Raw genomic sequence first — 13,241 nt, forward strand, 5'->3', positions numbered from 1 at the left:
ATTTATTGCAGAGCCCTTGGAGATTTAAAAGGCTAGCGTGGATATGCGAACAAAACATAAATAGAGAAAGGTGAAATAAAACGATAGTTAAAAACAAAGGGAATAAAAACGTTCTTCGTATGCTTGGACGAGATGTTATTTTTAGATTTTTTTGTAAACTTGCATGACCTTAAAAGTTATACTGTCAAAAGATACTTTGTATTCTCGGTAACGATCCTTGATCTGTTTAAAACTTTATCGTAGGTTAATTGTTCTAAATTTATTATAAGATATACATAAATATAAATGAACACGTCACGATTTGACTCCAGTGGCCAAACATATGGCAACAAAATGTTTTACTAATAACCCAATAGGAAAATATAAGGTTAATAGCAGCAGAGTCATGCAGTTAAAATGTAGAACCTTGTAAGTCTTAGCAACAGCGACACGACACTGCCTCTACATTCCATTGTAAGACGCTATTCTCTTTGGCAAACATGTATGCAAGGGATGCAAAAATCGAAAACATTTTTAAATTGTAGTCACGACTCCCACATTGAAAAAATTAAGATTCATCTCCGTAGAATGCATGTACTGGCGAAGATTTTTTTCTATTTATTCAGGATTTCAACTTTAAAAATAATAAGATAACGTAACTGTTGAATATATTATGTTTTTATCTTAATGTCATTAACAAACGATGTATGTGAATTATTTGATCATTAATAAATCTTACTAGCAAATATTTTAAATGCGAAAGTTTGGATGGATAGATTTTTGTTAGAAAGTATCAAAAGAAAGGCGTGGATCTGGATGAAATTTGGTATAGATGTAGAACACTGAGCGGAAGAATTATTTTACCTTAAAATTCGATAGAGATATAGCTTTCAAATTTATTTGAGGAATAACATATTAATGTTAGATAGCATATAACCATATTACAGGTTTAATGTTCTCCAAAAAATACAGGTAAAATTTAACATTCGTGATATCTTACAATAAGGTATAATCTCAGTTCCAATCTTTATGAAATTATCATTAATTTAAGATTGCAATTGTAGAAAGTTGTGTTGTTGAAATTGTAGAAAATTTCACACGTATTCAGATGACCCAGTTGGTATCGATATTTGGGTCAAGCGAGCACCGAGCACCGAGCAACCTGTCAGCTCACACGTATTGTCTTATGGAGACGGCGGTTACCGTTACTGTTCGGTCAAGTTCGGCCCATTGTCACTACCTGTGTTATTCGGATTAACAACCGCGGCGGCGCCTTGGATAATCTTACAAACGTTAAATCCGATTGTAAATTTATGATATGTAAAAATTATAAAACTTTTTGTGAAAAATCAAAATATTTCTACATTTTAGTCAGGATTAAGGAATTTAGATTTTAAATTAAGTTTTTTGGAACTGTATTTTTCTGATATAATTTTTTTTTACTTGACTTTTAATACATTATGGGGTTTTTATATGATGACTTAAAGTCGTTGACCTAAAATCGTTATTTATAAAGTGTTTTGACTTCTAATTTACATTCTAATACTAATAAAATGCAAACAAGTCCACCATTAAAGTGAATTGTTGTTGTAAAGTATTAAAATTTTATTTTATCTTTATATTTGTATATTGTATAAATCGTTGTGTTTGGTGTGACGATAGCTCAGTGGTTAAACATTCGACTTATGAATTAACTATTGCGATTCGATATTACTTGTTAGTTATCACTTGAATAATGTTTGTGTATTTGTATTTACAAGTTTTGGTAGAGATTTAAAGGCAAATTTTTGCTGTAAAATATACTTTCGAATTAACTGTATGGTATATAAAGATTTATGCACTAAATATTAGTCTATTTGTTATCGTACTAAAATTCTTATTTTTTTACTATAAAGTTCTTCAAGATATAGATTTAAGTAATACAAATAATTGTATTACTTAGGAGGATTGATCATTTTTCTATTATATCTACAGTCAAAACCGTTTATGGCGACATCGTTTAGAACAACATACCGGTTAAATTGACCAAAATCAAAGGTCCTGGCTGAATGTTATTACATATCTTTCCTATTAATACCTGTCACCGGTTGTTACAACTATCGGTTTTTACGACTCAATATGAGTAGTCCCTTGGATGTCGTTATAACAGATTTTGACTGTATTTCTAAAAGGGAAAAGTAATGTTTCTTTAAAAGTAAATTGTACTATTAATTGTTCTGATTTTTAAGTGTACATAAATCATTCTACAAGTATATTTTTAATTTCTTGACCTATGCATGAGAAAGCATAAACGTATAATAATGACTAGGTTATTGTCCCGTTGTTCCTTATTAACTCAAATAAGTCAGTCATGCTGACTAATTGAGGTGATAATTTGTCTAATAATAAATGGGCATTCAGTCGTGATCTTCTTTTATTTCTTTATTTAATCGAGTGTTAATAATAAATAAAAAAAATAAAGATGAATTCTTTTATCTTTTTTTATTGTCTATAGCCGTTTAAGTCATGCCTTAACTACTTTCTTGTAGGCCATGTCTTTCGTTCTTTCTGACACAACTGAGATAACAAATTTTCTTGAAAATGTGAAGTAGAAAACTACTGTTAAAGCGATACATGTAGGTCAAGTTATATTTACATAATCTGTGTGAATAAGGTTATTCCCATTTGTACAAACGTCCATTAGAAATGCAATCACTTGATGCATCACCGGAAATTGGCGTCAAACTTGTTTTGATTTCCGGTGTTAAGTTTTAATGTGAAGAAAAATATGCTACTTAATGGGATGTCTTAAGTAAAGGTTAAGTAACAATTATTATGCGTAGTGATTCAAATCTTTGTAATCTATTTGTTAAAAAAGTCGAGTGAAATTATTATCACTGAACGTAAGGGTAATAAGACAAAAGTATTGTGTTTATTATAGTATTTTCTGAAATGAATTTCATTACGTACTTTTAAGCTCGAAGATTAAGGAGTTTCTATGACGGCTTTTTTAATTAGTTTCATACACACTTACAATTAGAATTTTTGCGATCGTGAAAAAGAAAGAGTATTCGGATAGAATATTAGAATAGAAATACTCAAATATATGTAGTGTTGCCAGTAAAGTTGGCTTGTGAACAACCATTTTTTACGTGTGAAAATACTTTGTGATTTTTCTTGAATCTATTCTCTATCTGCCTCAATTACCATACATTATACGTAATTACTCGTATTACAACGTTATTAATTTTTTGCTGAATAAAAGAATAATTTATTCATGAACAAATAATTTATAATTGCAATTGAATCATCTCATTTGTTATTTATCTATTGTATGAAACCACTATATCTAGGACAAGATTAGATTGTAATCTATTAAAACTTTAACACCAATGCGTATGGTTGGGAAAATAGTCAAGCTGTCTTAACGTAACCCATCGTAATTTAAGAAGTTAAATTCTGAGATATGTACTTACAATTCTAAATTTATGAACTACCACGACCAAATATCAGCTTGTAGTAAATAACGACAATATTCGTTAGTTTCACGAATCGTTAAAAATGAAAATTTTATTCTAAAAACTTTATAAAAGTTGATCGCAGTCGCATTATTTGCGTCGGGACAAAATCAGTGTACCTGATAAGAAAATTAAATATGTATTATTTTCTAAGGGAGAATAAAAAACACAGCAAGTCGATGAAAACTTGTTTCTATTCAATTCGCCATCAACAAGAAAATCAAAGTTGCTCAGATAATGACGTCTATGATCCTTACATATGCCAATTATTGAATAGTTACCCGCAATCATTATGACGCCGGCGCCTCGTTAGACGGCGGCATGCTTTGATCTCCTGCTGCGAGGTTATAATCTATAAAGTGTACCCATTGGTTATGCAAAGAAAATTCGAATAACTCTTATTGGGAATTATTTTTAATATTGTCTCTCTTATAAGGTGAACTTCAACCTTAAAATTTTGAAACATTGCGCGGTAGAACTGACCTTTTTTATTTCATATCAGTGAAATTAAACCCATGACTTAAGCAGCTTTTTTTAGTTCACGATCGCAAATAAACTAGTGACCGCCTGCAATCGCTAAAATAGCAAAGTGAAAAGGTTGTAGCTACATATAACCCTTTTACTGCAAAATTCACTTCCTCTTTCCATCCTTTCTTATAATAAATGTGTGGGAAGGGGCAGAGGATTAGAATTTGGCCTCCGGTATACACAGTCATAGAGCATGAGCAGATTAAATAGTAAAGGAATACATAAAATGCGAAAGATTCCTATAAAGTCGGTTACACCGTTAAATTGGGCAATTTACGAGGTCATGGTTTTATAACCATACGGTGGCTGCAGCGGTGCGCTCCGGTGCCTCTTATTTAACTGTTACCATCATTATGCGATATAAAAATACGTCACCTTAGAATAATTACACATAGTTGCGGCCTTCCCGCTTCGTTGCCAGCAAAGTATGTTTCCGTATGTGTAGATGTTGTCATTTCATATCTGCATACAGTACGACGGTCATAAAACCTTATTTTTTATACAAGTCAGTTTAACGGACATAGATTTTTACTGCGTGGTCCTCACTAAAAGGAACTAATGTAATCGGTCTCCGCATGCTTCATTTTTATATTTGTTATTTTTTGTTAGAAGGTGGCAAACGAGAAAATGGTTACTAAATGGATTCAACTACAGATATGATCTGAGAAATTATTTTAAATTTAAAATAATTGCTTGCTACTGCAGTCAAATTGTTTTATATAGTAATGTGGCACTTTGTTCTTATCCCAAGGCTAACAACGTGTATTATAAATAAATAATGATAATTATAAGATATCTGAGGGAAGTTTAATTAAGTAAGATAGCGAAATTTTTATCTAATGACATATTTGTAAAGACATTCAACAAATCAACCGATTTATTAAAAAAGATGATATAGGTCACAATAAGTACGGAAACACCGACACAAAAAAATACGTTTTTTGGTCATTACAAATTGATCACAAGGTTCCGCTGCGAAGGCATCTGGGTTGAGGTGCCCATTGTGTTGAGACCTATAGGAAAAGTAACAGTTCTCCTAATTTCTTTTGTTGTTATATCAACAAACGAAATTACCGTTCATTCGTGTAAACTTTATACGAATTTTATTCGTAACATATGTCTGCGCGTGCGCATATAATTATCATTACATGAGCTTTGTATGTTAGCATGTCATGTATTCCGAACGATCGTTACCATAAACCGTAAAAGTGTTTGCGGTTCGTTAGAGAAAAAAACTTTGCCACAATGACGCCTTCTTCCGCGAAATTTTAAGACTCATGCCTCATAATAGTTTATGCGTTTATATACGACCGTTGAAACGGTGCCTTTATATGGGTTATTCGAGAACACCGACATTTGTTTCTTATTATTTCTAAAGTTTTTATGAATCTTAATATTATTTTAACTTGAGTACACAAATAAATATAATACTGATCATTAACTTATATTTGTATTGACTCGAAACCGGAATTTGGAAACTTTTCAATGAAATGGTGTCTTTTGAGAAAGTACCCCAAATTTAAATAGCGGTACGCCTTAAAGTGCAATTAGTTTTATTTTTAAAATTACCACATGATAAAAACGCAGCTTTCTGTTCTTTGATAGTATCGAATTAAGTTTATACAAAAAAACTTTATTACATTTAGTTCTCGAAGACTGAATTGGTATATTTAATGGACCTGTTAAACCGAGCAAAACTTAACAAAGCGATCGAAAGCTGTCCGTCCGACTGATTCATTAAACATGCTAAGGAATGAATTTAGCCGTTCTCTACGTAAAGAGTGGTACAACAATCGTTTTACTTTCACGTTTTAAAAAGTTCATTCATCAAGTTGATCAAAAGGCCAGTGAAAGCAATATCACAATTCAGAAACTAAATGAAAACGCTGTGCGTCGACTTTCCTGTTGACTTTCGTGGACCTCTGTATGAGTTGATCTTGACCTGCGTACCATTGACATGATTTGCGAATATTCAAGGTTAAAAGAAAGAATTTATTAAGACCAGTGTATTTCGTCTTTATAATATTCGATTCGTACTAAACAACTGCGTTTTAGCTTTCGATTACTAAAATAATAAATTGGAAACTAAATTGGCACAAACGCTTTTTTTATATGTCTTTTACCGTCTTTTGTTTTCTTTTTTGTTTCGATGTTTTTTGAGACACCCGACACCATTGAGCTCATTTAATTTAAATATAAATTGGTATAATTGGTTATAGAAACTATGTTTTTTTGTTTCAGTTGAATCTTCGTCATTATGGTTGCCAAGGCGCTAGGCGTAGCGCCTTTAACGCTTCTACTTCTGCAGGCGACATCCGTACTCAGTAAGTAACATAGTAAATATAATAAATTACAACCTCAGACGTTTAGAAATTGCTACTTTACCCTTTTATGAGCTTTTTTGTCTTGATTTAACTTATAAAGTAGAATATCGAAGATATTGTAATATAACGTATAATTGATTATATTAACCCTTAGTTACAACAAGACAACATTGGAAAGGATCAAAGAATCCAAAAATATATTCCTGTTTTCCTAAGCAGTTTTGCAACTTACATATAATTAGATAACCAAAATAACTTTTCTTACAGGTCGAATCGCGTTTGAAAAACTGACAGATGTTGACTTTGTGGGCACCTCATATTACACAGTACGCAATCTTTCATTGTACGAGTGTCAGGGCTGGTGTAGAGAGGAGAACGATTGTCAAGCGGCCGCTTTCAGGTATTTAATAACTTCCTTTCTTATCGTATAATTTATAAAACAAAAATTGTTTTGTGTGTCTTTACATGTAATATATTATTAGTACAAAATCATCTAGTTCATTATCAATTAACTACATAATCTTATAATTATCGAAACTTAATCGATTCTATTTAATTTTTAATTGGCTTCTAAAACAAACCTTTTTTATGCAGCTCAATAAATTGATTTAAAACAATAAAGGACTTTGTTTTAAATAATCAGCAATCATTTTTGCAAAATGGAATGTCTAATCGAATGCATGACTCATCATCATCTATGATTGATCAAGAAAATAATAGAGATCAACGTATCAAAGTAATCTCGGATCACGATGTTCCTGACCTGAATGTCACAGATATCAGATTGACTTGAATCACTAATTTCTTTGACGTGAACTTTGTAACAAGAGCTTGGTGTATTCTCGAAAGTTTGGTGATAGTTGGAACCAATATTGTTTTGGAATATGTGTTAGTTTGCCACACGTGCGGCTCGAACATTCCAATGTCACGGTGTTGGTTAATAACAATACACCAAAGAACCGCTGGCCACAATCCGTGTAAAAGCGGAAACCAATCTCGATGCGCTCCAAATTGGATAACAGTAAAAGTGATCGCATACGTTTTCAATAGATTATTGCCGGCAAACTACTTGTAAGCCGACTCATGGATATTGTAATGATTGGCGGTTTTCTTTGAATACTTAGTTTAATGTTTCAATCTACGATTTGTATTAATAAAATAAATGGTTGTATTTGATTTTGTAAAACTTAATAGCTTTAAGAAGCAATGATTGAAAAATTATAATGTTTTTTGGTTTAATAACTTATGACGGGACAACAAATACAATAGAAAAATTAAAAGTAAAAGGCGATGATCCCGATTATTTTTCTTACCTTATAACCATTTAATTTATGTTGTTTTTATCTAACTCGTGTTTTATTTCTTCAATGAGATTTTATGTATGATTTTTTTCTTACTTCTTAATATAAGACATACATCGTCAACAGGTTTTAGTCGCTGTTATTTATGTTACAAATTAAACGGAATTGTTCTGATGCTTCATTTGAAATATGGCATGAGTATTGCATGTGTGTGCGAGAACGCAACGCAGCTTGTCATGAATAAAACATTAGTATGCGATAAAATTGGATTAAGACATAACAATCTATTTTTGTTCTGTATCCTTTTAACATTGCAATTCTGGTCTTAAAACAACTGACATTTTTTATGATCAAAGATAAAATTGTAATGGACAAACGCATAGTTTTATTATCTTGTTGCAAAAGTATTATTCAACAAGTTAGTCGCTAGCTAACAAGGAGCGTCGGTGGCTCAGGGGTTAAGCACTTGACTTGCAAACTGCAGTCCATGTACCAATGTGTTTTTCAATTTACATATGTACATTTATCCGACGTTCTTATGGTGAAGGAAAAATCGTGATGAAACTTGCACACATCTGAACAGAAATTTAAAGATATGTCAACCAACCCGCAATGGGCCAGCGTGGTTGACTATGGCCTAGTCACCCCTAACTTAGGGTAGGCTCCGAGCCCCTCAGTGGGAACGTATAGTGAGCTGATGGTGATGAAAAGTATTATTTCTATAAAATGGAATGAACTTTATTATAATATTTGTTAGTCATCTTTCAAACGTTAAGAATTAACTATTAAACTTATTTATTCCTGGTTGTAATGAAAATTGCAGTGTTAAAGATAGCAAATACCAGAACTTTGAAAGATTCTTATCCTCATATTATACCTGTATAAAAATCAGTGCGATATTGTCATTGTAGTAGACAGATATTCAATAAAACGGGAGTTAACTTTCCCGTAATTCTAATTTAGCATTGTACTCGGTTTATCTCATATCAATCTATCAGTGAATGAATTGACAGAGGAATTGATCGGACAAGATTGAAATTGTTGGCTTTAAATCTATTGGGTACAGATTTTATTCAGATACTATTTAATACAGATTATTAAAATAATAACAATTTCTTTTGTCTAAAAATAAGCTACAATTTTAATGCAATATAATTTTATAATACAGAAAGTAGCAACTTTTGGAGGAGAAAAATAATACTTAAATTTTATCGAGGAGTGACGAAGATACTAGTTCACGTAATGTATTGTAGGTCTGAGGGCTTATGACGAATATTTGCGGCACGCGCCTTCATAACGTCATCGAAATAATTTGTGTAAGATTTGATATTGTGCTTTATGCTGCAAAAATTCTACTAGTCATTTTGTTGACAGCATTACGAAAACGTTCTCACGTACAATCGTGTTGTTCCTCTGTTTTTATATAAACAATACTTTGTCTTGACAGTTTCAATTTATTAACTTGCTAAGCTATAAATAAAAATTAATTCGCTGATTAGACGTAAACCTTTGATAGTTTTGCCGATGCATAAAAAATGCAGGTGTTGAATACTTTAGAAGACTTCTATTAATAAAGTAGAGCAAACAAATTACTAAGACTGCACCATTAAACAATAGTAATTACTTCTAAAATAGAACCTATCATTTTTTATTATTAATACACTGAAGTGGGTTTGAACCTGCCATACGGCTAATCTCATTATTTCTTGTTGAACTACAATATGCAAATACAGTCGAACCTGGATAAGCTAGAGACATTGTCCGGTACCGAAGGACAACCTCTATAAGCGAGGAATACGGATTAGAGAGAAACCACGAAGCTTCAGGTTCGACTGTAATGTGAGAACCAATGCTATAAAACCTCTTTTACTCTCAACCTCTTTTAACCGAGCTTTTAATCATGTATAAATCACCAATCACAGATCTAATATATTCATAGTTAATAATGGTGCTGAACAATCAATAACAACAAGCTCGACCATCGGTCGACCGCATGCAAAGTTAAGCGAGATAGAATCTGTCGGTAAAATGCGCGGTCTTATAAGTTTTGATCAGTGATCGATAGCTCAGTACGATGCTTAGCGGAACTCAAAGCGCCGGCAATTATTATCATTGTTAATGCACTGCCAGTTGCACGTTCGTATTTCTTTATAAATGTGCCCTATTATAATAATTATACACTTAGATTGACTTGTTTCTAGTTAATTACTTATTCGTCTTTAAAATTCGATGCAACGTTTTTTTAAATTATATAAAAAATCCATAGAAAAAACATGAAAATCATAACAGTTTTTTTTCGCTAATGATCCCAGAAGTTAAGAAGGGTGCTGAATATAAGTATAGTTGGAAATATCTATCAGAGCCTTCTTTTCACTAATTAGATTCACAATATTAAAAAAAAAATAACAATAGCGTTATGTTTTTTTTGCATATTGTCATAAACGTGCTTTAGGTAAATATATATATATAAATAAAAATTAAAAGCACAAACCGTGATCATATTTATGCGTATTTCCAAGAAATGATTAATTGTTGCCAGTAGATATTTTAAAAGGAGCACATTTTCGACTCAAGAAGAACATTTATCTTTTACAAATTCGAGTGGCTTTGTACGGTAGGTGCTTTCTTTTAATATTACTAACAACATGGCACGGTTCGAAAGATTTATTATACCAGTTACGAAACTTGTAAAATCGATATCATTAGTTAGAGCCCTTTGAGCATTAATCATATATTTATTCTTCGTACACTTCTAACAGTTACTAGTTACTAGTAACTTAAAGTTGAATCAATATTGAACTGTAGTAGATGTCGCCCTCGACTCGATCCGCATCCTATGACTTCGATTTATTTAAGTTAAAAAACTATACATTTTGTTATGAATTTAATGTCTAAGACAACTATGTCTATGAAAACTATGTCAAAAATAGTTTAAAAAAGAATTAAATCTCACCTGTCGTTTAATCTCCTACTTTTATTCAATTGATAAAATGTTATTTTCCACTTCTTACCTAGTTAAGTCTCGAAACGAACGATAAATTCTTTAGAAATAAGTAAAATAAATAATTTCTTGGTTTGCTATTGATCATATCTGTACCTTTTAATATTTTTAACTTGGCATTTATAACATAAACATTATATAAGCCATTCGGTGTAATTAAAGCTCATAGTAACGGTTGTTTTATGCGAACTATCGCCGTTCTCAATAGGCGATAGCAAATGACGTATTTATAGCTGGGTTGCTGCGCCAAGCCGTAAACGTCTCGAAGTTATTACAAGAGGACATACGAGTAATTAACTCCGTTGCCTTCAAGATAATTATCACCCTATAATTGCAAACTTACCACTATTCTGGAATTTTAAGAGCAATAGATCGTTATTCACCTGCATTGAAAAGGTTAAGACAATCCGGAGAATTTCTTTGTTTGTTGAAAAGTTGTAGTTCTGACAAGTATTTGTTTATAGTGATTTATATGAGAGAAAAAAAGGACGTCAAAAGTAATGTATAATGAGTTAAAGAGTTTTAAATATTTATAAAGAACTTTTTTTTATATCAAAAGGTGGCAAACGAGCAAACGGCCACCTGTATTCGCCGAAATAGACAGGCGATCGTTGCCCATAGACACCCGAAAGTGCAGATACGTTGCGTACCTTTAATCAACGAAGAAGGGCACACACAGTGAATATTTCCCCTTCCTATTAGTCCCCTGTTCCCTCAAATTCACTTCCCCTTCCAATCCTTTCCTAACAAGAAAAGGGAAAGAGGACTAAAATTTAGTCACCGGCACCACACTCATCATGCGGAATTGCTTCCACTTCATTACATCAACATAACGGGATAAATAAAGGTATTTGTTAATGTAATTATGTGTACATTTAAATTACATTAATAATTACTTCCTTAAAACACTTTACTACGGAAGTTTTTATTGAGCAATGCTTATAAAATTGAGGTTTATTAAAGAAAATAAGTAAATAAAACTATAAACCTAGGAAGTTATAGATGTGCTTTGCTAATGGCAAGAATGGTAATGATTGTAACTTAACTGCTTATGAAATTAGGAACAAACAGAAAGGAATATTTAACTCTCTATATATATTAATTTTGTGCAATTTAATAACTATATATATCAATAGTGTATATCTAATCTTATATACAAAATTTTCGTGTCATAATACTAGTTACTATAATCCTCCAAAAAGGCTTGTCCGATTTTCATAAAATTTTATATGCATAGTATGTCTGAGAATCGGCTACTATCTATGTTTCATTTCCCTATTAAGTTTTTTTTAACTGCGCGGGGACGAAGTCGCGGTCGACAGCTAGTATACATAGAAGAATGCATGTTATGTCTTGATAGTAAATAGATATATTATGTATTTCTTTTACCGTAGTTCCACTTATATACGAGTAGATAAAGGCCTCCTTATCGGCATTAAATGCATGAACATGCGTAGAGATTATTTGTTTACTACATCAATAAATAACATTGACTAAACTAATAGTCACATTTGACCTCGCTTATAAATTATGAGTGAAATTACAATTGGATGTATTGTGGATATTTTATCAAATAATTTATGATTTGGGCTTTCTTGAAATATCCGATGAAAGTAAAATATACTTTTAATATAATATCATTGTGATATAAAAAAGTTTAATGTTTTTAAATATTTAGTCTTCTGAATTTAACATTTGGAACGAAGTTCCTTATCGCGCGTTGTGAAAGGGGTTAGACGGAAAAAATTCTTACGAAAAGTTGTCACGACACTTTTGTTAACGACGAATGAGCGCTACTTCACCATGGCAACGACGTGACAATATATAACGAAAATTCATAGAAATAAAATGTACTTCTTGTGAAGACTTAAGTTTTTTATTCATAGAATAAACATTGCTTCACTAATTAATAGAAAGGAACTTCGTTCTATCCGGGTGTCCCTTGACACCTCTCAAGTTTTTTTTTTTTATTAAACGGGTTTTAAGCGTATTTTAAAATCAGAATAAACGATGAATAAAAAATCTTGATAAGTCTTAATTTGGATTAGCTTTAAATAAAAAAACATCTTACGTAAAAAGCTAAAGTTGAATTTAAGATAAATTTGCAAGTTTACACTTAAAAGTAAATATTGTTAATCAAGGCAGATAAATCGCATAGTAATCGAATTGAAACAATTCAGTTATTTATGGAAAAAATATGAAAAATCTTTCCTAACACATAACATATTAAAACAACGAACATGGTATCTCTCAGACCCACGCGATGACATCAAAAACTTCTACACATTTTATAAAAACCCAAATAAAGATGATCATAAATATTTATAAGCCTAGTTTATGTTGTTGGAATTAGAATAAAATAGGAAATATCTGGCGTTAAGAACGGTAAACGGGCTCCGTTATGCGGCTGCAAGTTGTAAGTGTAACGCGCAGTGGCGGTGCTGTGTCATTACAAAATAAATGCAGACGCCACAGCGCGACATCGACATCGGCTTATCATCACGTTCTTAGTTGTTAAATCTACTACTGTACTTTATAGATTTGTATTTACAATATTATTCTCAGGATTAAAATACCAAACGCACGATTTATGGCAGTATATGAATAATAC

General features: G+C 31.7%; 1 protein-coding gene across 1 annotated transcript in view; it reads left to right on the top strand.

Moving 5' to 3' along the window:
- The window catches only part of LOC106710311, a 47,453-nt gene that overhangs the window by 16,211 nt on the left and 18,001 nt on the right, over positions 1–13,241 (top strand). Inside the window, exons 2-3 of the mRNA XM_045686059.1 lie at positions 6,246–6,328; positions 6,596–6,728. Of these exons, the coding sequence (XP_045542015.1) occupies positions 6,262–6,328; positions 6,596–6,728 (200 nt within the window). The 5' untranslated portion in view covers positions 6,246–6,261. The remainder of the gene's footprint in view (positions 1–6,245; positions 6,329–6,595; positions 6,729–13,241) is intronic.

This window comes from Papilio machaon, chromosome 3 (genome assembly GCF_912999745.1).
Source record: "Papilio machaon chromosome 3, ilPapMach1.1, whole genome shotgun sequence".
NCBI classification, from domain to species: domain Eukaryota; kingdom Metazoa; phylum Arthropoda; class Insecta; order Lepidoptera; family Papilionidae; genus Papilio; species Papilio machaon.